The sequence below is a fragment of the Triticum aestivum genome, chromosome 6B (genome assembly GCF_018294505.1).
Source record: "Triticum aestivum cultivar Chinese Spring chromosome 6B, IWGSC CS RefSeq v2.1, whole genome shotgun sequence".
Classification (NCBI taxonomy): Eukaryota; Viridiplantae; Streptophyta; class Magnoliopsida; order Poales; family Poaceae; genus Triticum; species Triticum aestivum.
Genome location: NC_057810.1, coordinates 639,903,070 through 639,929,711, shown reverse-complemented (window position 1 = coordinate 639,929,711; position 26,642 = coordinate 639,903,070). Strand labels below are relative to the sequence as shown.

Below are 26,642 nucleotides of genomic sequence, written 5' to 3'. Positions count from 1 at the left end.
AGAGCACTCGAGCTGCCGTCCGTGCCGCCAATGTCGCCCTGGCCCGGGTCGAGGCCATCCACACCAAGATATTCCAGGCCACCTTGGAATCCAGCATGCAACCCACGTCCGAAAAGGCGGCGGTGGCCATGGAGCACCTGCTTCTCATGAGGTCGTCAAGCGGGAGCTGGACATGCAGGAGGCGGCGAAGATCGAGGAGCGCCGGGAGGAGGAATTGCGCATGGCCCAGGTCGAGGTAGAGACGAGTTTGTCCGTCAAGGAATCAGCGGTGGAGTACCAACACGAGCTCTGGCGCAGCCACTTCTACGAGTACTACAACCTTGAGGGCGGCACCGAGGACGAGGACGAGGACGCGGTCGACTTCAGCAGGGGGGGCGCGGAGTCCACCAACGGCGGCATGTCGCCAGGACAAGTCATCGACATCTCATCTTACACCGGCGATGCATAGGCCAGCGCGTTGGCCGATTTGTTAAAATTATTCATACTTAGGCTCTGTTTTAATGCTGGTCTTTTGTTAGAGCAATGTTTAGGTGAACTATCTCTGTTTAATTACTAAAATTGCTCGATTCAGTAACTCTGGCCTGTGTGCTGTACGCTCTTTTGTGTGCCCAAATTAGCAAGCAATGTTAAATTATGCAATGACGTACGCGGGGAAATTTTCACCAAAATTTCAATTGTCAAACTCATCACATGTGTGTTAAGCAGAAGAATCATTTGCGATGCACACTATCGTTCAAAGTGAATGGTGTCCGGCGGCACCGCGTGCAAAGTTTCCCTCCACATTTTGAAATTTTTGGCCTACCGCCAAAATATCTACCCTCCCTCCTCCCCATCCCCTTTTCTCCCCGACCACAAGTCACATTTCCCCTGTTTCCCCCTTCCTTCCTTCCTAAGCAATAGCCGCTTCCTCGCTTGCTTCCTCGCTCTCGCCGTCTCGCATCCTACCACCGGGGTCACCATGGTCATCTTCAAAGACCTCTCCAGCGGTTCCTCCTCCGACGATGACTCCACCACCCGGGTATGCATCTCTTCTCTCTCACGGGCTATGACTTTGAATGAAGGATTTTTACCCGACTGTCGATTTGAGTCATTTCTTCCTCTTGTAGTTCCCTAGGACCTTCAGTTGCAATGAATGGAGCGGGGTGGCTGAAGATCTGTCTGCTCGTTGTCACCATCAATCTCCATGCGTGAAGTTAGTTGCGTTTGAATCTGTGGACAGTGGGAGGAAGTTTCTGGCATGTGCAGAGAAGGTTAGATCCTCTTTCGTTGTTACAAATTATTTGTTAGATGTGATTCAGACACTGTCATGGTACCAACCCATTCATACCACACCTTCAACCAAACGCATCCTAAGACAGTGTCACAGTTTGTACCTAGTATCTAAAAAATGTTGCCATCTCATCAGTGGTGCCATTAGAAAATTATTTGGCACCGCTTCAGCAGTTTGTGGAGCCAACTTATCCACACATCCGAGCAGCCAAGCAGTAAAATACTAAATCTTTATACCACGAAGGAACTGGGCCTCAGAGCAACTAGGTGCTCCGGAGTTCCGATCCCTAATTTTTTTACCACTGCATCGGCTCGATAGTGCAGGACACCGGTGCGAGATGTAGCAACTGTTGTCTTTACACCGGTTTTGGCATACATAGTGGACGCCTTAGTGCTATTAGTTCTATGTTACTAAATTTGTGCATGTACACACCTGTTAGCATCAATTTGTTGTCATCCAAACACTGTCGCTATGCTGTTGCAGTTATATTTACCTTCCTCTTAAAATGTTCAATTTGTTATTTATTGTACATGAGTAAGAACTTGTAGCGTTGTTGTAGTTAATTATAGCTTCTGATGTTTCAGAATTTGGTTGTTGTGTCAGTAGCAATTAATTCGTTTGCACATTGATCTTTTTGAGAAGATATGTCATAATAAACCTATTTCTTCAGTTTTTCAAATAAGTATTGGTGATTCTCTATGTTGCTATAAACTCATTTTCCCTACAATTGTTACTGATCTAATTTTAAATATTATAGGATGAACAAAAGTGTTCTTACTTGGAGTGGGTTGATTAAGAGTGGCCACATTCTCTGAAGATGTGCCTAGCAAAGCTCTGGAGCATGTATCAGGAAGAGAACAAAGATAGGCTTAGAGATAGTGTTATCAACGCTGAAGAATATTTGAAGATGCGGGATAAAAAGAGGAAGGTGGAGAAGGAGCTCAGATTTTTTAAATCAGACTTTGCTAAGATGGTGTTGACGAAGGAGGAGGCACTTTCCCATTTGGCAAGTGCAAAATAGGTTTTTATTGAACTGAAAGCAGAGGTGGATAAGACGAGCCTGGATGATCTCGATTAGGGGAATGAATATAGTGTTCTGATATTGTTCTTATGAAGTTGAACTATCTATATGTTGTACTTTGTTGTTTTCTGGTAGCTGTCGTACTGTGATGTTAAAATATATCTATGTGCCTGATATAAAATTGACAAACAGTTGTTCGATATGAAACTGGCAAACAACTATTCAATATGAAATGTGAATTTGCGTAATACTGAAATTATTAATTGTAAACTAATAAACCTGCTAAATGGGTCATGAAACTTCGCAAGCGGTTCTAGCAGTAAAAACGCTTGTGATGGATAGCCCAATGTCACACAGTTTTCTTCATCAAATCGTGTGTGATGTAATTGATAAAAGCAAACGGTAAACCAAGGCAGAGCGTGTGTGATAGTTACAGGTAGCACACACGAGCCTATACATAAACATGTGTAGGATGTACATACAAACAGAAACGTTTTTCCTGGATTGACTGTGTGGGATGTACATAAGAACGGAAACATATTCCTTGGATTGACTGTGTGTGATATACATACCTACATAAAAGTTTTTCTGGGATTCACCGTGTGGGATGTACATACCTATGGAAATGTTTTCTGGGATTCACCGTGTGGGATGTACATACCTACGAAAATGATTGGGTTCACCTGGGTCACCTGGTCGCACACGAACTCATTTGGTGTCCCAGGAGGGCATATCCCTGACGGTTTCTGGGTCATGTGGGAAGAACCCCCTAATCGCCCACACTCACTAGGTGACGGTTCCAAATGCCGTCGCGGAAAGGAGTTTAAAACCATTTGTATAACACCGACGCGTACCAGTGTTAATTCAGTTCCCAAGTCAATTCCTATTTTCTGTTGTTTTTGGAATATCAGGAAATCGCCATATAGAATGTTTTAAAAAAGGTGTTTTCTCACCGAAAAGAAGACCAATGGACTAAGGGACGAAATCTTGTGGGCTCCTTGGTGCCTAGATCTCCTACCCCCTCTAGACCTCGGTCTTACAAGGGCACCCGAGGGGGAGGGGTGGTACGGCATGTGGGGATGGTAGGCCACCTCCAGTGCCCAATTAGCTATATATACCTCAAAAATCCTAACTTAAATCATTACATTTTCTTTTCATGTTGTCACCACTCCTTGTTTTGATGCGATTTTTGTTTTTATCCCTGATCTGGCCCTCTGCTGAAGGGGAGAACCTTTATCGTCAATCTCTTCATCAACCCTTGCTGCTCCCATGATGATCTGTGGGAAGTCCACCTTTGAGGCTGAGAGTTTGTGGTAGTAGCTATGTGCCATATGCCCCATTTTCTCGATCTTATGAATAATCAACATTATTATGATCTTGGGTATTGATGGTTAATTGAATTGTATAATGCATCTCTTATGATTGATCAAATCTTTGACGCCCTCTAGCGTATAACAGCCGAGATAACCATGCCACCTCCAACATACATGAATGTAGCAAGCCCTACAAGCCACGATGACAAAATGCTCATGACGACATGATGCCCATGAGAAAAACAACAAATAATCCCCACCTTCTCTTTTTTTAGTAGTAGTAGAAACAAGCTACATTTTACACACGTACCAACCCAAGATGAAATACAGCCCTCGAGAGATAAACCATGTTTGAGACCTTGAATGAAAACAGCTAGTAGAAGGGCCCCAACAAAGAAAGAAACGTTGCCTACACCTAGTTCCCAAATCCGAACAGGAACTTAATCTAGAGGGTCGCTCCAACAGCTACAATCCAACGGTTAGGCGATGAGCAAAGCTAGACTAGAGCCCAACCAGTTAATTGCCACCACGCATCAACATCTCCTGTGGCCGTGGGGCAGCAATCACGTACAGCAAACATGCCAATCCGCCTAAAACAATTCCACCTGCCACGGCCAGTCCGCCGTCGTGGGCCAGCCAAAGGACGACGTACGTACGACCTGTGCACCACCCGCCGGCCGCCTCCTCCTCTCCGGTCCGTCCAAACCACATCGCACCTTCCACTCGCGCGCACGGCTCCACCCCCACCCTACCCATCCCCCTCACCGCAACTGAGGCCTGACGCGCACGCGACGGTCGCCCGGAACGGCCAGCGACCCCGACGCCGTGACCCGATTATTCCGACGGGCCGCCGTGTCAGCGACGCACAGGATCCATCACCCGCCGTCCCGACCCGACACGGAAGCCCCGAGGACGGACAGGCAGCGCACGGGTGCGCCACGCACCGCCGGCTAATCTAATCTCCCAATCTCCTCCCGGCCCGCACGGGCCGTGCAAGTCCTATAAAAACCACCGCGATTGCCGCGAACCACACACACGAACACACACCTCTGGATTGGCTCCTTGGCTCTAGCTACCTGCTATAGAGCAGTGACCTCGTAGCACCACCACCAGCGACGGCGAGAGGGCGGCTGCAGTTGGACCGCCGGCGAGGGAGCTGCCACCATCATGCAAGGGGACCATGCGGAGAAGAGGGGGAAGGTGAAGAAGGGGTGGCTGGCGGTGCGGGTCGGCCAGGCGGAGCAGCAGGGCGACGGGTTCCGGCGGTTCGTCATCCCCATCGCCTACCTCTACCACCCGCTCTTCGAGCGGCTTCTGGAGGCGGCGCGGGACACGTACGGCTACGACTCGGCCGGCCCGCTCCGGCTGCCCTGCTCCGTCGACGAGTTCCTCCGCCTGCGCGCGCTCGTCGACAGGGAGATGGCGCACTCGCACTCCTCGTCGCATCGCGTGCACGCCGGCGGCCACCAGCAGCACGGCTACTCCTTCGCCCCGTGCACCCGCGCCAAAGTCACCTCCTGATCGACCCTTATCCATCATCGAGCCCCGGCCCGCCGGCTTTCGTGTGTTGAACAGAGCAACGAGAGCGCGCGAGCGGCGGGAGTTCATCTTTCTGCCGGAGACGACACACATGTACACGTAGTACATAGAGAGGGAGAGAGATTCCAGATACAGAGACGCGTGAGAGGCAGCAGTTGGTGATTAGTCAGTTACCGACCGGTGAGAGCTGGCATAGCACAGGCCAAGATTGGATTGGCCATTTTTGTGTTGATTGGTATCAGGTGGTCGTCTGATGAAACCAGTAGGCTTTTCGATTTTATTTTTCCATAGGATTAACATGATTTATGCTGTCAACCAAGACAAGAGCAAGGGGAAGTTAACTAGTGAGCTTACAAGCCTGGCGTGTTTGTCAGATGTTTAAGTTATGTGTTGGGATCCAGATGTTTTGGTCAGAGACAGGTGCTTTCCGCTTGCCGTCCAGATTTGTAACTTTACTTTGGTCATCTGTGCTGGGTGGTGTTGCAAGCTACAGTGGCAATGCAAAGAAATATTTGTTCAGTTTTATAATGGTAATTGGTGCCATTAGTTGTGCTTAATAGAAAAGGCAGAGGTCTCGCATCTGACTCCACAGGAAACACAGCCCGTTCCTAACCCTAGCCGCCGCTGCCGCGGGATGATGGCGGCGACGAGGCCTTCCTCCATGGTGTTTCTAGGGCATGGCCGCGGCGGAGTCTCGCGTGAGTGCCCCGGCCTGTTTTCGCGCTTTCGGTCCCTACCACAGCGGCGAGAAGTTCTACTGGGGGTGGCAAGGTCCGGTTGCACGTCTCGGTGTTCCTCCGACCGCGGTCGTCGTCCTTCCTAATAGCTCCTCTTCCTGGTCCAAAGAAGCAATAATATTCTGTCTTCTCCTACTATTGGCCTTAACTTGATAATATCCAGTGTTAGAGTCCCCTTATTTAATTTCTTTCTCCTTACATCTTTGCAACCATTTTAACTCCTCCGATTTCAAAAATCTGTTTAATTTATCCCTAAACTCTTTCTGCTTGAGCCTAGCATCAACAATGAGTCCAAATAGTTCAAAGTGTTTATTAATAGCATCAAGCCTGTACCAAGCAGTAACATTTTTATCCCACCATCTTAATTTTCTCCTAAGCATTCTCAATTTATACTGCCAAATCACAATGTTGCACCACAATATCTAGCATTCCAAGGTTTCACCAGTACAACATTTAAATCCTCTATTAGTGCACAAGAATTATCATATCTAATTAGAGCAGGTTTATGATTTGTTATTCAGTATCCAGTATTAAAGGGGTATGATCATATCTCTCTCTTTCCAGTGAAGTAACCATTTACAAAGGGTATTTCTCTTCCAAATCAGAGCAAATTGAAATTGTGTCCAATTTCTCAAATGTTGAATCATCTAAATTATTACCCAGGTATAATTCTAGTCGCCCAGTGGTAAGTCTTGGTCTAGCATGCTCAATTATAGCATTAAAAACAAAACTCCAGTGACCAGGTGTGTTCGGCTTATTCTTCTCAGAGCTCTTCCTAATAATATTGAAATCACCCCGTGTCACACAAGGTAAAGTATTTCTCTGATATATTCTAGAGAGTTCAACTAGAAATTCAATTTTCCTCTCGGGTTGAGCAGCTCCATACACAGTAATTAAATCCCAAGTCAGATCTACTTTTTTTTATCATACACTAGCATTATGACAGAATAATTCTCATGCTTAGAATCCAAAACCTTCAAAGAACCCTCATTAACTCCAACCAAAATACCTCTAGATTTCCCCGTAGTAGGAGCCAAATGCCATTAAAACAAAAAATCCTCCACATAAGGAGTGAAATTCACTCTTATTTTTTAAATTTCTCCACCAACCCCTCTACCATTCTTGAATATTCCTTTCGGGTATGTCGTCTTCCAGCCTGGCAATTTCTCAGAGGAGAAAACTTGTTTAATTTTATCTAAGTATTTCTCCTCCAAATTAATGTGAGAATTGTCTCCATCAAACTAGAGTTCATTTAAGTCAGCATATCCAATGCCAATAGGACTTGGAGGGCTCATATGAAGATCATCTTGAGCAATAATATCATTACCAGAAAACACATCCAATCTAGCCAACTCTATTTTTCTCATAATCTCTATGTTATGCCCGATAAAATCCATAGTGCAACCCAAATCAATCAGAATGCATGAATACATGTCCAAAAGAGAAAGTTTATTCATGTCTACAAGATTAGGGATAGAAGCATTACCGTAGTTGTATTTTGTTGCTGCCCTCTCTTTAGTCATGTCCTCCACTCTAACATCTTCTCTGTCTTAAGTATAGGTCATCTTTTAGGAGGAAGTTATTTTCCATCTTTACCGACCTCTTCGTTTTGACTATATATTGAAATCAGTAATACCTATAATTTTCCCATTCACTTTTTCAAAAGACTCATGTGAAGGAACAACCTCCGTCTCACTAGTAGTGTAATCCACAGGCTCCAAATAGTTATGTCCTAGCACTCCAAAACATGTCATTGGTGTAATCATTTTGCCAGCTCCATCGCTCGTAGGAACCTACTATTTTGCGTACGTGTTTTTTCCAGATGGTTTAGTAGCTTAAACACGCTTGGAAAACAGGCATGTGCCTCCTGTTTTTTTTTTTTTTTTGATAAAGGAAGGGTTTTTCGTCCCTTCCAATTTTCATTAAGGAAAATCATGATGTTCAAAGCTACAAAGAAAAAAGAAAAAACCCGACTGACTGCTTTCAGCTCCAGCAAATCCGTGGAGGGAAATGTTTTAGAACTGGGTGAGACGATAAACCGAACAAACTACTACATCAGACTTAGTTACTTGAACTCAGACGATAAACATGTGCTTCCTGTCCTTGCTGTATCTAGACAAGTTGCAAAAGACAATGGTCGAACAGAACACATGTCCAGTTCACCAGAGGAGAGGGAAAGCATGACACGTGTTTAAGCTACTACTACTACATAAGAAAACCGAGCCGACCTAAATCACGAACCACATTTGGCTCTCTCATAGAAAAACATAATCACGGCATCCCTTATTTTTAGGAGGGAAATTCACGGTATCACTTGGTTTCTCTTCTCTCAAGCTGCATGCACAGAGGCTCAGACGCCGGTTCGACCCCAGCCAGCCACGTACGCACGCACGCAGCTCATGAAAACAAAGAAAGGAACACATGCGCCAGCCGTAGAAGCTTCCATGGCATGTCAGGTCTGTCAGGCCGGAGAGCGTGCGAGCAAAGCGTCCGTAGGTCGACCGAAAGATCTCTCATCTCTCCTCCGTACCACGACGGGAAAAGAAAGAGGAAGGCGAGGCATCATCGCGCTGCCTGCCACTGTCGCGGTGTCCCTTATCACGGCATATCGCATATCGCGACATGGGAGTTTTCCGGACGTGGCCTTGACTTTCTTTTTCCGGGAGATTTGGCGGCCGATTTGCCCGGACCGGGGCACTGCCGCCCAGCCCTCCGGAGCCTCTCCCTCCCTCCCTGCCTTCGGCTTTTCCTTTGGTTGGCGGCACGTAGTACGACCTTTGGCCCGCCCGCCCCCAACTTGCAGCGCACCGTGTGTTTGCTTGGCATCCCAGCGCGGCGTCTATACGATCGGCAGCCGGTCTCGTCCGTAGGACCAGCGCGTGAGCAGTGACGCCCACGATGGCGAGGCTTTTGGAAGGAATATTTGCCGGTGACGAGCGATCATGTTGATGATGATGATGATGATACGGATCGCTGATGGTGGCTTTCGATGGACGTCCGTTGCGTTTCCGTGCCCCCCATCGCTCTCAGCGCCAAGCGGCCGCGAGCATCATCGACCCGAACATTGCCTCTTGATTGTTTGTGGCCACGCAACACGTACGAGACTCTTCTACGTACTGTATGCACCAGAGCAACCGGGAGCGACGACTCGAGCTGTGGTGGTGGTACATATCCTCCGGAAGGAACGCGCGTGGTAGCTGTTTCTTGTCCAGGCAGGCCGTGGTAAAATGGTCATGTCGGTCGTGCCTGTGAGGCCGCGAGGCAGTCTAGCGGTATGAACACACGCGTTTCTCCCGGTGATTCCGATGGTGTAATGATCGGACCGGTCGGTAACGTTCTTGGCCGAAGAGATCGGCGACGGCGACACGGGTAGTCCCATTGCTTGTCGTAGGTTCACAACTTAGTGGCCGGATCCACACGGTTTTTCAATCAGTTGATCAAAGACGAGACAGATGGGACGGGAGCCGTGCTCCGCCGGGCAGCGAGCACCGAGCGCAAATCTCTGGTGCTATGCCATTCTTGATTTGCTGATGCAATGAATGGACCACCGCCTGCTCCATTTCTTCTATTCTACCGGCCTTGCATATTGCATGGAACAGAGACACTGCTTTACTCGCACGGCGCCTGCAGCTTCTGCATGCATCCCCTCATTGTCATGCTGTCTTGTTACCGTCGCTGGCGCGCCATGCGGACAATTTTCGTGTCTTGACCCTTTTTTGATAGTTGTTTCACATCTGACCCTAGTTTGCAAAAATTTTAGAATCTGACCCTTTTCCTACCGTCAGAGACCTTGGCCGTAGGGTATAACAGCCTACCGCCAAGGCCTCTGGCGGTAGGAAACTTATCCACATCAGCAGCACGGACCCCTACCACCAAATAGTGGCGGTAGCCTATATAACCCTACCGTCAAGGTGTCCGGCGGTAGGCACGAACACACACTGTGTCTGATACTTAGGAAAAATTTGCGGTAGGGCATGCAACCCTACCGCCATAGACCTTGAAGGTAGGCTGTTATACCACACCGTCAAAGAAACTGGCGGTAGGAAAAGGGTCAGATCCCGATTTTTTTGCAAACCAGGGTCAGATCTGGATCAACTTATGGGTCAAAACACAAAAATTGTCCGCGCCATGCATGGTGATCACGCACGCAAGTTCATCGATGGCCAATCAGACTGTTGGAGTTGTCTCGAATATTGTGTACAAGATAGATTACAGTTGGACTCTGAGTTGTATTGTGTTTAGATAGGATACGGCGTCGTGTTCAAGTGGGACACTTGTATCCTAGGCCTCTCATATATAGCGGGGGTAGACACACGATGTAACCTATGCCAACATAATAGCACAGACGCGCAAGGGGGAGCCGGCGGCGTGTGCCGGCGCCCGCGTGGCCGGTGTGCGGTATTGTGACAGTGTCATGGGGAGGAGCGCTCGTAGTCAAGCCCCGAAGATGTAACCATATCGGTGAATCTCGTTAACAAATCTCGGTGTCGTGCCTCGTGTGATTGATTGGTCCTCGGATGATCAACGGTATGCCTCGGATTTATTCTAACAAGTGGTATCATGAGCAAGGTTACGAGCAGGCGGCAGATTGTTGATCTAGAGAAAGTATCGAGTTTGGGATGCAGCCGGCTGCGGCGTGGTTCTCGATAAGATTGGAAAAAGTAATTGGAAGCAGCGGCTTGGTTGATAAACCGCAGCAGTGGTTCTCAGCGGCATGAGCGGGATCGGAGACGCGAGCAGTGATAGGATCGAAGCAGGCGGTCCATGGCAGCAGACGTGTGGCGGCGGCAGAGCAGAAGCGCAAGGGTTCGCTCGGGCGTCCTCGTGGGTTGGCCGATCCAGGGCAACGTGGAAGAATGAGGTCCACGTGGAGCCATGCCGCGCGCGTCGCGCAAGGAAACTACCATGGCGTGATATGCTGTTGCGTTGTGGTGTACCAAGGCAACAGAGGAGATTTGTTTTGGAACAAAAAAAAGGGACCGAGTCCCTAGAGGAGCCGGAGATGTGCAGCAGCAAAAGCAACCCATCCATCGGAGGTAGCATGGCATTGGCAGAAAACGCAATAGCTAGCGTCGAAGAAGTTGAGCCAAGATAGGAGCTTTGACGTGAATACCAACTTGTTGAATTTGTTTGCTACTAGTAGTACACACGATTGTGTACTTGGGTATCTGTGCGAAGCTTGGTTAATTTTTTCAGAGTGCCAGCCGTACAAAGAATTATGGAACAAACGGGTTCTAGATTTGAGGCGGATAAATTCGACGGAACTGAAAGCCTTGGGTTATGGTAGACAAGGGTGAAAAATTTGTTGGCACAACATGAATGCTTGAAAGGCGTTGCGGGATGTCAAGCTAGTTAAGATGGACGATGAGAGTTGTGAGGAGTTGCAGATGGTTGCAGAAGTTCGGCTCAGGTCAGACACATAGGGCAATTGGCCTGGACAGTCTGACGATCGACGTAAGTCGGTTGATACAGAAGACGGTAGTGGAATCGGCGACGACATCATAGGAGCGTGATGCAGATGGTGACCGACTTCTGGGCGTGGAAACACCTGGCACGGGCCCGAGGCCTTGTGTGGCTTTGACAAGACTATGGGGCGGGGTTGATTCAAGGTGTTGTACACACGGAGCTTGAAGTCGACAAGGCGCGAGGGTGGGTTGATCATCTACCATGGAGTCATGTTGAAGGTGGAGCTGGATTGAGGGGCTACGGCGTAAGTTGACAGAGAGTCAAAGCCTATTCAGCAAGGGAAAAATGCTAGTAACACGTAATTCGGACAGGAGCCCAGTGGTCTGATGGAAGCGAGAAACTCGTCATCGGTCGGTGATGATCGGTGGTACTCTGTAGTGGGGGTTGAGTGGTGTGGGTTCGTGACCCTTGAGACTTGACCGGGACAGCAGAGGCTCGACGCGGTAATAGCGGCGAGGCGTGCGATACGCACGGGACATGGAGACGGGCCAGGGCTATGGTGGTCATACATGTGGTGAGACAACTGCGGATTTGACTCGGGATGATTACAAGCAACGGTGAAATTCCTTCAAGTCTCAGACAGACAGTCAAGAAAGGAGCGGTGACGTTGAGTTCAGGTAACTCTTGTTGGGGAACGTAGCAGAAATTCAAAATTTTCTACGCATCACCAAGATCAATCTATGGAGAAATCTAGCAACGAGTGGAAAGGGAGTGCATGTACATACCCTTGTAGATCGCTAAGCGGAAGCGTTCAAGTGAACGGGGTTGAAGGAGTCGTACTCGTCGTGATCCAAATCACCAGAGATCCTAGTGCCGAACGGACGGCACCTCCGCGTTCAACACACGTGCAGCCCGGTGACGTCTCCCGTGCCTTGATCCAGCAAGGAGAGAGGGAGAGGTTGGGGAAGACTCCGTCCAGCAGCAGCACAACGGCGTGGTGGTGGTGGAGAAGCGTGGCACTCCAGCAGGGCTTCGCCAATCACCGCAAGAGACGAGGAGGTAGAGAGGTAGGGCTGCGCCAGGGAGAGGTCAAAACTCATCCGTTTGCAGCCCCAAAGACCTCAACTATATAAAGGGGAGAGGGAGGGGGCTGCGCCTCCTCTAGGGTTCCCACCCCAAGGGGTGCGGCAGCCCCAAAACCCATCTAGGGTGGCGGCCAAGGAGGGGGAGGGGGAAACTTGCCCCCAAAGTAAGGTGGAGGCGCCCCCTCCCCAAACCCTAGGCGCCTTGGGCCCTGGTGGGGGGGCGCACCAGCCCACCTGGGGCTGGTCCCCTCCCACACTTGGCCCATGCAGCCCTCTGGGGCCGGTGGCCCCACTTGGTGGACCCCCGGGACCCTCCCGGTGGTCCCGGTACATTACCGATAGCACCCGAAACTTTTTCGGTGACCAAAACAGGACTTCCCATATATAAAACTTTACCTTTGGACCATTCCGGAACTCCTCGTGACGTCGGGGATCTCATTTGAGACTCCGAACAACATTCAGTAACCACGTATATCTATTCCCTATAACCCTAGCGTCATCGAACCTTGAGTGTGTAGACCCTACGGGTTCGGGAGACACGTAGACATGACTGAGACAACTCTCTGGCCAATAACCAACAGCGGGATCTGGATACCCATGTTGGTTCCCACATGTTCCGCGATGATCTCATCGGATGAACCACGATGTCGAGGATTCAATCAATCCCGTATACAATTCCCTTTGTCTAGCGGTATAGTACTTGCCCGAGATTCGATCGTCGGTATCCTGATACCTTGTTCAATCTCGTTACCGGTAAGTCTCTTTACTCGTTCCGTAACACATCATCCCGTGACCAACCCCTTGGTCACCTTGTGCACATTATGATGATGTCCTACCGAGTGGGCCCAGAGATACCTCTCCGTCACATGGAGTGACAAATCCCAGTCTTGATTCATGCCAACCCAACAGACACTTTTGGAGATACCCATAGTGCACCTTTATATCCACCCAGTTACGTTGTGACATTTGGTACACCCAAAGCATTCCTACGGTATCCGGGAGTTGCAGAATCTCATGGTGTAAGGAAATGATACTTGACATTAGAAAAGCTTTAGCATACGAACTACATGATCTTTGTGCTAGGCTTAGGATTGGGTCTTGTCCATCACATCATTCTCCTAATGATGTGATCCCGTTATCAACGACATCCAATGTCCATGGTCAGGAAACCATAACCATCTATTGATCAATGAGCTAGTCAACTAGAGGCTTACTAGGGACATGGTGTTGTCTATGTACCCACACATGTATCTGAGTTTCCTATCAGTACAATTATAGCATGGATAATAAATGATTATCATGAACAAGGAAATATAATAATAATAACTAATTTATTATTGCCTCTAGGGCATATTTTCAATAGTCTCCCACTTGCACTAGAGTCAATAATCTAGTTCACATCGCCATGTGATTAACACTCACATCGCCATGTGACCAACATCCAAAGAGTTTACTAGTGTCACTAAACTAGTTCACATCATCATGTGATTAAGACTCAATGAGTTCTGGGGTTTGATCATGTTTTGCTTGTGAGAGAGGTTTTAGTCAACGGGTCTGCAACATTCAGATCCATATGTACTTCGCAACTCTCTAGATCATATTGTAAATGCTGCTTTCACGCTTCACTAGGAGCTATTCCAAATGGTTGCTCCACTATACGTATCCGGTTTGCTACTCAGAGTCATCCGAATAGGTGTTAAAGCTTGCATCGACGTAACCCTTTACGCCGAACTCTTTATCACCTCCATAATCGAGAAACATGTCCTTATTTACTCCAAGGACAATTTTGACCGCTGTCCAATGATCCATTCCTGGATCACTCTTGTACCCCCTTGCCAGACACGTGGCAAGGCACATATCAGGTGCGGTAGAAAGCATGACATACTGTATAGAGCCTATGGCTAAGGCATAGGGGGCGACATTCGTCCTTTCTCTTTCTTCTGCCGTGGTCGAGCTTTAAGTCTTAACTTCATACCTTACAACTCAGGCAAGAACTTCTTCTTTGAGTGATCCATCTTGAACACCTTCAAGATCATGTCAAGGTATGTGCTCATTTGAAAGTACTATTTAGCGTTTTTGATCTATCCTCATAGATCTTGATGCTCAATGTTCAAGCAACTTAATCCAGGTTTTCTATTGAAAAACACTTTCAAATAACCCTATATGCTTTCCAGAAATTCTACATCATTTCTGATCAACAATATGTCAACAACATATACTCATCAGAAATTCTATAGTGCTCCCACTCACTTCTTTGGAAATTCAAGTTTCTCATAAACTTTGTATAAATCCAAAATTCTTTGATCATCTCATCAAAGCGTACATTCCAACTCCGAGATGCTTACTCCAGTCCTTAGAAGGATTGCTGGAGCTTTGCATACTTGTTAGCGTCTTTCAGGATTGTCAAAACCTTCTGGTTGTATCACATACAACCTTTCCTCAAGAAAATTGTCGAGGAAACAATGTTTTGACATCCTATCTGCAAGATTTCATAAATAATGTAGTAACTGCTAATCCAATTCCAACAGACTCTTAGCATCGCTACGAATGAGAAAGTCTCATCGTAGTCAACTCCTTGAACTTGTCGGAAAACATCTTAAAGACAAGTCGAGCTTTCTTAATGGTGATACTTACCATCATTGTCCGTCTTTCTTTTAAAATCCATCTGTACCCAACAGCCTTACGACCATCAAGTAGTTCTTCCAAAGTCTATACTTTGTTTTCATACATGGATCCTCTCTCCGATTTTATGGCCTCGAGCCATTCATCGGAATCCGGGCCCACCATCGCTTCTTCATAGCTCATAGGTTCATTGTTTTCTAGCAACATGACCTCAAAGACAGGATTATATACCACTCTGAAGTAGTATGTATCCTTGTCAACCTACGAGTTTTGGTAGTGACTTGATCTGAAGTTTCATGATCACTATCATCAACTTCCACTTCAATTGGTGTAGGTGCCACAGGAACAACTTCCTGTGCCCTGCTACACACTAGTTGAAGTGATGGTTCAAGAACCTCATTAAGTCTCCACCATCCTCCCACTCAATTCTTTCAAGAGAAACCTTTCCTCGAGAAAGGACCCGTTTCTAGAAACAATTACTTTTGCTTCCGGATCTGAGATAGGAGGTATACCCAACCATTTTGGGTATCCTATGAAGATGCATTTATCCGTTTTGGGTTCGAGCTTATCATGATGAAACTTTTTCACATAAGCGTCGCAGCCCCAAACTTTCAAGAAACGACAGCTTAGGTTTCTCTAAACCATAGTTCATACGGTGTCATCTCAATGGAATTACGTGGTGCCCTATTTCAAGTGAATGTGGTTGTCTCTAATGCTTGACCCATAAACGATAGTGGTAATTCGATAAGAGACATCATGGCATGCACCATATCCAATAGGGTGCAGTTATGATGTTCGGACACACCATCATACTATGGTGTTCCAGGCGGTGTTAGTTGTGAAACAATTTCCACAATGTCTTAATTGTGTACCAAACTCGCAACTCAGATATCCATCTGTATGATCATATCACAGACATTTTATCCTCTTGTCATGAAGATCTTCAACTTCACTCTGAAATTACTTGAACCTTTCAATAATTCAGACTTGTGTTTCATCAAGTAAATATACTCAACATCTACTCAAATCATCTGTGAAGTAAGAACATAACGATATTCACTGCATGCCTCAGCACTCATTGGACTGCACACATCAAAATGTGTTACTTCCAACAAGTTGCTATCTTGTTCCATCTTACTGAAAATGAGGCTTTTCAGTCATCTTGCCCATGTGGTATGATTTGCATATCTCAAGTGATTCAAAATCAAGTGAGTCCAAACGATCCATCTGCATGGATTTTCTTCATGCGTATACACCAATAGACATGGTTCGCATGTCTCAAACTTTTCAAAAACGAGTGAGTCCAAAGATCCATCAACATGGAGCTTCTTCATGCGTTTTATACCAATATGACTTACATGGCAGTGCCACAAGTGGTACTATCATTACTATCTTATATCTTTTGGCATGAAAATGTGTATCACTACGATCGAGATTCAATAAACCATTCTTTTATGTGCAAGACCATTGAAGGTATTTATTCAAATAAATAGGGTAACCATTATTCTCCTTAAATGAATAACTGTATTGCGATAGACATAATCCAATCATGTCTATGCTCAACGCAAACACCAAATAACAATTCTTTAGGTTTAACACCAATCTCGATGGTAGAGGGAGTATATGATGCTTGATCACCTCAAGCTTGGAAACAGTTCCAACACATATCGTCATCTCAGCTTTAGCTAGTCTCCGTTTATTCCATAGCCTTTTATTTCGAGTTACTAACACTTAGCAACCGAACCGGTATCTAGTACCCTGGTGCTACTAGGAGTACTAGTAAAGTACACATTAATATAATGTATATCCAATATACTTCTGTCGACCTTGCCTGCCTTCTTATCTACCAAGTATCTAGGGTGGTTCTGCTTCAGTGTCCGTTCCTCTCATTACAGAAGCACTTAGTCTCGGGTTTGGGTTCAACCTTGGGTTTCTTTACTAGAGCAGCAACTGATTTGCATATCATGAAGTATCCCTTCTTGCCCTTGCCCTTCTTGAAACTAGTGGTTTCACTAACCATCAACAATTGATGCTCCTTCTTGATTTCTACTTTCGCGGTGTCAAACATCGCGAATATTTCAAGGATCATCATATCTATCCCTGATATGTTATAGTTCATCACGAAGCTCTAGTAGCTTGGTGGCAATGTCTTTTGGAGAAACATCACTATCTCATCTGGAAGATTAACTCCCACTCGATTCAAGTGATTGTCGTACTGAGTACAAGTTCAATGATTGAGCTTCTCTCCCTTAGTTTGTAGGCTAAAAAACTCGTCGGAGGTCTTATACCTCTTGACGTGGGCACGAGCCTGAAATCCCAATTTCAGCCCTCGAAACATCTCATATGTTCTGCGACATTTTGAAATCGTCTTCGATGCCTCAATTCTAAATCGTTTAGCATTACTGAACTATCACGTAGTTATCAAAACGTGTATGTCAGATGTTCGCAACATCCACAGACGACGTTCGAGGTTCAGCACATCGAGCGGCGCATTAAGGACATAAGCCTTCTACGCAGCAATGAGTACAGTCCTCAGTTTATGGACCTAGTCTGCATAACTGCTACTATCAACTTTCAACTAATTTTTCTCTAGGAACATATCTAAAATAGTAGAACTAAAGCGCAAGCTACGACATAATTTGCAAAAACCTTTTGACTATGTTCAGGATAATTAAGTTCATCTTATGAACTCCCACTCAGATAGACATCCCTCTAGTCATCTAAGTGATTACATGATCCAAGTCAACTAGGCCGTGTCCGATCATCACGTGAGACGGACTAGTCATCATCGGTGAACATCTTCATGTTGATCGTATCTACTATACGACTCATGCTCGACCTTTCGGTCTCTTGTGTTCCGAGGCCATGTCTGTACATGCTAGGCTCGTCAAGTCAACCTAAGTGTTTCGCGTGTGTAAATCTGGCTTACACCCGTTGTATGTGAACGTTAGAATCTATCACACCCGATCATCACGTGGCGCTTCGAAACAACGAACTTTTGCAACGGTGCACAGTTAGGGGGAACACTTTCTTGAAATTTTAATGAGGGATCATCTTATTTACTACCGTTGTTCTAAGCAAATAAGATGCATAAACATGATAAACATCACATGCAATCAAAAAGTGACATGATATGGCCAATATCATTTTGCTCCTTTTGATCTCCATCTTCGGGGCTCCATGATCATCATCGTCACCGGCATGACACCATGATCTCCATCATCATGATCTCCATCATCGTGTCTCCATGAAGTTGTCTCGCCAACTATTACTTCTACTACTATGGCTAACGGTTTATCAATAAAGTAAAGTAATTACATGGCGTTGTTCAATGACACGCAGGTCATACAATAAATTAAGACAACTCCTATGGCTCCTGCCGGTTGTCATACTCATCGACATGCAAGTCGTGATTCCTATTACAAGAACATGATTAATCTCATACATCACATATCATTCACCACATTCTTTTGGCCATATCACATCACATAGCATACTCTACAAAAACAAGTTAGACGTCCTCTAATTGTTGTTATGCGTGGCTGCTATGGGTTTTACGTGGCTGCTATGGGTTTCTAGCAAGAACGTTTCTTACCTACGCAAAAGCCACAACGTGATATGCCAATTGCTATTTACCCTTCATAAGGACCCTTTTCATCGAATCCGATCCGACTAAAGTGGGAGAGACTGGCACCCGCTAGCCACCTTATGCAACAAGTGCATGTCAGTTGGTGGAACCTGTCTCACGTAAGTGTACGTGTAAGGTCGGTTCGGGCCGCTTCATCCCACAATACCGTTGAAACAAGATAGGACTAGTAACGGTAAGCATATTGAACAAAATCAACGCCCACAACAACTTGTGTTCTACCGGTGCATAAAATCTACGCAATAGACCTAGCTCATGATGCCACTGTTGGGGAACGTAGCAGAAATTTAAAATTTTCTACGCATCACCAAGATCAATCTATGGAGAAATCTAGCAACGAGGGAAAGGGGAGTGCATCTACATACCCTTGTAGATCGCTAAGCAGAAGCGTTCAAGTGAACGGAGTTGAAGAAGTCGTACTCGTCGTGATCCAAATCATCGAAGATCCTAGTGCCGAACGGACGGCACCTCCGGTGACGTCTCACGTGCCTTGATCCAGCAAGGAGAGAGGGAGAGGTTGGGGAAGACTCCGTCCAGCAGCAGCACAACGGTGTGGTGGTGGTGGAGGAGCGTGGCACTCCAGTAGGGCTTCGCCAAGCACCGCAAGAGACGAGGAGGGAGAGAGGTAGGGATGCGCCAGGGAGAGGTCAAAACTCATCTGTTTGCAGCCCCAAAGACCTCAACTATATATAGGGGAGAGGAAGGGGGCTGCGCCTCCTCTAGGGTTCTCACCCCAAGGGGTGCGGCAGCCCAAAAACCCATCTAGGGTGGCGGCCAAGGGGGGGAGGGGGAAACTTGCCTCCAAAGTAAGGTGGAGGCGCCCCCTCCCCAAACCCTAGGCGCCTTGGGCCCTGGTGGGGGGGGGGGGCGCACCAGCCCACCTGGGGCTGGTCCCCTCCCACACTTAGCCCATGCAGCCCTCTGGGGCCGGTGGCCCCACTTGGTGTACCCCCGGGACCCTCGCGGTGGTCCCGGTACATTACCGATAGCACCCGAAACTTTTCCGGTGACCAAAACAGGAGTTCCCATATATAAAACTTTACCTTCGGACCATTCCGGAACTCCTCGTGACGTCCGAGATCTCATCCGGGACTCCGAACAACATTTGATAACCATGTATATCTATTCCCTATAACACTAGCGTCATTGAACCTTAAGTGTGTAGACCCTACGGGTTTGGGAGACACGTAGACATGACCGAGACAACTCTCTGGCCAATAACCAACAACAGGATCTGGATACCTATGTTGGTTCCCACATGTTCCACGATGATCTCATCGGATGAACCACGATGTCGAGGATTCAATCAATCCCGTATACAATTCCCTTTGTCTGGCGGTATAGTACTTGCCCGAGATTCGATCATCGGTATCCCGATACCTTTTTCAATCTCGTTACCGGTAAGTCTCTTTACTCGTTCCGTAACACATCATCCCGTGATCAACCCCTTGGTCACCCTGTGCACATTATGATGATGTCCTACCGAGTGGGCCTAGAGATACCTCTCCGTCACACGGAGTGACAAATCCCAGTCCCGATTCGTGCCAACCCAATAGACACTTTCGGAGATACCCGTAGTGCACCTTTATAGCCACCCAGTTACGTTGTGACATTTGGTACACCCAAAGCATTCCTACGATATCCGGGAGTTGCACAATCTCATGGTCTAAGGGAATGATACTTGACATTAGAAAAAGCTTTAGCATACGAACTACACGATCTTTGTGCTAGGCTTAGGATTGGGTCTTGTCCATCACATCATTCTCCTAATGATGTGATCCCGTTATCAACGACATCCAATGTCCATGGTCAGGAAACCGTAACCATCTATTGATCAACGAGCTAGTCAACTAGAGGCTTACTAGGGACATGATGTTGTCTATGTACCCACACATGTATCTGAGTTTCCTATCAATACAATTATAGCATGGATAATAAACGATTATCATGAACAAGGAAATATAATAATAATAACTAATTTATCATGGTCTCTAGGGCATATTTCCAACAACTCTTATCTGTGGCATCCAATATGTGACAGGTCAGTGATCAGTGTGTGATGGCGTTGGATGGATACTTTGGAAGTTGGGAGCACAAACTAAAGTAATAAGGAACTTAATTTTGCTCGAGTGTTGATAGTGGTCAAGAAAAGAAGGGACTTCAAATTGCAGGTGGAGTCATACTGAGTCTTTGGAGTAGTAGCCGTGCTCATGAGATAAGCTCAAATTTAATGTACATGGAAGGTTGACGCATTGACGAATGCAAGGTGGTGGAGAATATTTGCTAAGGTGGAGTTTGTTGGAGTTGTGTTGAATATTGTGTACAAGGTAGGTTACAATTGGACTCTGAGTTGTATTGTGCTTAGATAGAATATGGAGTCGTGTCCAAGTGGGACACTTGTATCCTAGGCCTCTCATATATAGCGGGGGTAGACACACGATGTAATCTATGCCAACATAATAGCACAGGCGCGCAAGGGGGAGCCGGCGGCGTGTGCCGGCACCCGGGTGGCCGATGTGCGGTATTGTGACGGTGTCACGGGGAGGAGCGCTTGTAGTCAAGCCCCGGGGATGTAGCCATATCGGTGAATCTCGTTAACAAATCTCGGTGTCGTGCCTCGTGTGATTGCTTGGTCCTCGGATGATCAACGGTATGCCTCGGATTTATTCTAATAAGTGATATCCTGAGCTAGGTTACGAGGAGGCGGCAGATTGTTGATCTACAGAAAGTATCGAGTTTGAGATGAGCCGGCGGCGTGGTTCTCGATAAGATTGGAAAAATCAATTGGAAGCAGCGGCTTGGTTGATAAATCGCAGCAGTGGTTCTCAGCGGTGTCAGCGGGATCGGAGACGTGAGCAGCGATCGGATCGGAGCAGGCGGTCCATGGCAGCAGACATGTGGTGGCGGCAGAGCAGAAGCGCAAGGGTTCGCTCGGGCATCCTCGTGGGTTGGCCGACCCAGGGCAACGTGGAAGTATGAGGTCCACGTGCAGCCATGCCGCGTCCATCGCGCAAGGAAACTGCCATGGCGTGATATGCTGTTGCGTTATGGTGTACCAAGGCAACACACGAGATTTTTTTTGGAACAAAAAAAGGGACCGAGTCCCTAGAGGAACCGGAGATGTGCAGCAGCAAAAGCAACCCATCCATCGGAGGTAGCATGGCCATTGGCAGAAAATGCAATAGCTAGCATCGAAGAAGTTGAGCCAAGATAGGAGCTTTGACATGAATACCAACTAGTTGAATTTGCAATTAGTAGTACACACGATTGTGTACTTGGGTATGTGTGCGAAGCTTGGTTAATTTTTTCAGAGTGCCAGCCATACAAAGAATTATGGAACCAACGGGTTCTAGGTTTGAGGTGGATAAGTTCGACGGAACGGAAAGCCTTGGGTTATGGCAAGCAAGGGTGAAAAATTTGTTGGCACAACATAAATGCTTGAAAGGCGTTGCGGGATGTCAAGCCAGTTAAGATGGACGATGAGAGTTGTGAGGAGTTGCAGATGGTTGCAGAAGTTAGGCTCAGGTCAGACACATAAGGCAGTTGGCCTGGACAGTCTGACGGATCGACGTAATTTGGTTGATACAGAAGACGGTGGTGAAATCGGCGACGACGTCATAGGAGCGTGATGCTGATGGTGGCCGACTTCTGGGCATGGAAACATGTGGCACGACCTGAGGGCTTGTGTGGCTTTGACAAGACTATGGCGCGGGGTTGATTCAAGGTGTTGTACACACGGAGCTTGAAGTCGACGAGGCGTGAGGGTGGGTCGATCATCTACCATGGAGTCATGTTGAAGGTGGAGCTGGATTGAGGGGCTACGGCGTAAGTCAACAGAGAGTCGAAGCCTAATCGGCAAGGGAAAAAAGCGAGTAACACGCAATTCGGACTGGAGACCAGTGGTCTGATGGAAGCGTGAAACTCGTCATCGGTCGGTGATGATCGGTAGTACTCTGTAGTGGGGGTTGAGTGGTGTGGGTTAACGATCCTTGAGACTTAACCGGGACAGCAGAGGCTCAATGCGGTAATAGCGGCGAGGCATGCGGTACGCACGGGGCATGGAGACGGGCAGGGCTCTGGTGGTCATACATGTGGTGAGACAACTGCGAATTTGACTCGGGATGATTACAAGCAACGGTGAAATTCCTTCAAGTCTCAGACAGGCAGTCAAGAAAGGAGCGGTGATTATGAGTTCAGGTAACTCTTATGTGTGGCATCCAATATGTGAGTTGTTCACTTTCATGCAGGTCAGTGATCAGTGTGTGATGGCATTGGACGAATACTCTAAAAGTTGGGAGCACAAATTAAAGTAATAAGGACTTAATTTTTGTCGAGTGTTGACTGTGGTCAAGAAAAGAAGGGACTACAAGTTGCAGGTGGAGTCATATGGAGTCTTTGGAGTAGCAGCCGTACTCATAAGATAAGCTCAAGTTCAATGTACATGAAAGTTTGACGCATTGACGAATTGAAGGTGGTGGAGAATATTCACCAAGGTGGAGTTTGTTGGAGTTATGTCGAATATTGTGTATAAGGTAGGTTACAGTTGGACTCTGAATTGTATTGTGTTTAGAAGGATATGGCGTCGTGTCCAAGTGGGACACTTGTATCCTAGGCCTCTCATATATAGCGGGGGTAGACACACGATGTAACATATGCCAACATAATAGCACAGGTGCGCAAGGGGGAGCCGGCGGCGTGTGCTGGCGCTCGGGTGGCCGGTGTGCGGTATTGTGACGGTGTCACGGGGAGGAGCGCCCGTAGTCAAGCCCCAGGGATGTAGCCATATCGGTGAACCTCGTTAACAAATCTCGGTGTCGTGCCTCGTGTTATTGCTTGGTCCTCGGATAATCAATGGTATGCCTCAAATTTATTCTAACAAATGGTATCATGAGCAAGATTACGAGGAGGCGGCAGATTATTGATCTAGAGAAAGTATCGAGTTTGAGATGCATCCGGCTGCGGCGTGTTTCTCGATAAGATTGGAAAAAAGCAATTGGAAGCAGCGGCTTGGTTGATAAATCGCAGCAGTGGTTCTTTGCGGCGTCATCGGGATCGGAGACGCGAGCAGCGATCGGATCGGAGCAGGCGGTCCATGGCAGCAGACGTGTACGGCGGCAGAGCAGAAGCGCAAGGGTTCGCTCGGGCGTCCTCGTGGGTTGGCCGAGCCAGGGCAACGTGGAAGTATGAGGTCCACGTGCAGCCATGTCTCGTGCATCGCGCAAGGAAACTGCCGTGGCGTGATATGCTGTTGCGTTGTGGTGTACCAAGGCAATAGACGAGATTTGTTTTGGAACAAAAAAAGGGACCGAGTCCCTATAGGAGCCGGAGATGTGCAGCAGCAAAAGCAACCCATCCGTCGAAGGTAGCATGGCATTGGCAGAAAACGGAATAGCTAGCGTCGAAGAAGTTGAGCCAAGATAGGAGCTTTGACGTGAATACCAACTAGTTGAATTTGCTACTAGTAGTCACACGCTTGTGTACTTGGGTATCTGTGCGAAGCTTGGTTAATTTTCTCAGAGTGCCAGCCGTACAATGAATTATGGAACCAATGGGTTCTAGGTTTGAGGCGGATAAGTTCGACGGAACTGAAAGCCTTGGGTTATGGCAGGCAAGGGTGAAAAATTTGTCTGCACAACATGAATGCTTGAAAGGCGTTGCGGGATGTCAAGCGAGTTAAGATGGACGATGAGAGTTGTGAGGAGTTGCAGATGGTTGCAGAAGTTCGGCTCAGGCCAGACACATAGGGCAGTTGGCCTGGACAGTCTGACGGATCGACGTAAGTCGGTTGATACAAAAGACGGTGGTGAAATCGGCGACGACGTCATAAGATCGTGATGCTGATGGTGGCCGACTTTTGGGCGCGGAAACACGTGGCATGGGCCTGAGGGCTTGTGCGGCTTTGACAAGACTATGCCGCGGGGTTGATTCAAGGTGTTGTACAAAAGGATCTTGAAGTCGACGAGGCGCGAGGGTGGGTTGATCATCTACCATGGAGTCATGTTGAAGGTGGAGCTGGATTGAGGAGCTACGGCGTAAGTCGACAGAGACTCGAAGCCTATTCAGCAAGGGAAAAAAGCGAGTGACATGCAATTCGGACTGGAGCCCAGTGGTCTGATGGAAACTCGTCACCGGTCGGTGATGATCGGTGGTACTCTGCAGTGGGGGTTGAGTGGTGTGGGTTCGCGACCCTTGAGACTTGACTGGGACAACAGAGGCTCGACGCGGTAATAGCGGCGAGGCGTGCAGTACGCACGGGACATGGAGACGGGCCAGGTGCATGGAAGTTTGACCCATTGACGAATTTAAGGTGGCGGAGAATATTCGCCAAGATGAAGTTTGTTGGAGTTGTGTCGAATATTGTGTACAAGATAGGTTACAGTTGGACTCTGAGTTGTATTGTGTTTAGATAGGATATGAAGTCATGTCCAAGTGGGACACTTGTATCCTATGCCTCTCATATATAGCGGGGGTAGACACACGATATAACCTATGCCTACATAATAGCACATGCGCGCAAGGGGGAGCCGGCGGCGTTTGCCGGCGCCCGGGTGGCCGGTGTGCGGTATTGTGACGGTGTCACGGGAAGGTGCGCCCATAGTCAAGCCTCGGGATGTAGCTATATCGGTGAACCTCGTTAACAAATCTTGGTATCGTGCCTCGTGTGATTGCTTGGTCCTCGGATGATCAACGATACGCCTCGGATTTATTCTTACACAGACGTGCCGATCGATGGTGTGGTTTCTTGTAGTAGGTGAAGTACTAGAATGACTCCGACTCGAAAAGAGGAGCGATTGGACTAGAAAGGAGTTACTGCGGGCGCACCAAGTTGATTGATCGGCCGTGCGACGTCGCCCCCCGCTTTCTATCGTGCCGGTCGAGCTCATGGATGGATCGCTTTTCACCCGGGTCGAGGGCGAAACAAGTGCCAAAGCAGAGTGTTCATCACTTGGTAATTAAACAAACTCAAAGTTATCACGCGCAAACTGAAGACCTAACTAAAGTACGGTACGTTCACTTCATCACTTGGGCACCACCACCCAGAAGAAGCCGGTGGAGAAGTACGTAGTACGTGCCGTGCAAACTTTACCCGGCTAGCTACTCACGAAGAGCCGACACGCACAAGCGCACACATACACAAGATGGGCCTACCGTCTACAGTCTCGTTTGCCATGCCGTGCCCTGGCAGCTGCCGTGGGTACAGTGTAGTAGTGCCAGTGTACCACTCACCAGCCGCACATGCAAAGCAGCGAGCAATTATCCGTTTTACTTTTCCTGACGCGTGCACCGCACCGTGCATGCAAATGTCCATGCCGGACCGCTCCACGGCACGGGTTCGAGGAGAGCAATCCACCGCACGGAACGTACGGGGCCGGGCGCGCACTACCGACTGGTCCAGCGTCTTGACCGGCCGAAGCGGGGCAGAAGAGAGCGAAACTAGCAAAGCGCGCGGCCGTGTAGGCCCCTCGGCCGGCGAGAAGCGAGGCGCGCGCGCGCACTGAGGGCAGCCAGTACGCGGCGGGCGTCTCGATGGCTGTCACGGGCGCGACCGCACGAGGGTGACCGCGATGTCGGCGCACGCACGCACCGCGTCCATCTATCGCCGTCCATGGTGCCGTGGCAGCGCCATCGCACTTGCGGGATTATCCAAATGTAGGGCATATAAGCCTCGGCTAGGCTGCGGGCACGACGAGCGCGTGTGTGTGCGGGGTGGCCATGTCGGGCTCGAACCAGGTGTGCGTGCGTGCGTGCGTACGTGTGTGTACGTGAGCCAGCGCGTGTGTGCGCGGGGTGGCCACGGGAGTTAGTTAGCGAGGATCCAGGGGAGGACCGCGTCGGGCGCGCGAGACGGCCGTGGCGATCGTGGGCAGGCATGGTGCGCGGGCGTGAGCCGGAGCGCGCGGGGCGCGGGGGAGTGGCGTGTAGGCGAGGCCTGGCATGTCAGAGCTCGCAGGTATAAGACCCACTCCACGCCTGTGTAATCGTTGAGGAGGACGAGTTCGTGC

The 26,642-nt window shown here is 48.1% G+C and overlaps 1 protein-coding gene across 1 annotated transcript; it reads left to right on the top strand.

The window, feature by feature from the left end:
* The first annotated feature begins 4,650 nt into the window (after positions 1 to 4,650).
* Positions 4,651 to 5,662, top strand: LOC123134651 (auxin-responsive protein SAUR32). The gene has a single exon (XM_044553859.1). It carries the CDS (start codon positions 4,772 to 4,774, stop codon positions 5,123 to 5,125), a length of 354 nt encoding a protein of 117 aa, XP_044409794.1. The 5' UTR covers positions 4,651 to 4,771; the 3' UTR covers positions 5,126 to 5,662.
* The last annotated feature ends 20,980 nt before the right edge of the window (positions 5,663 to 26,642 follow it).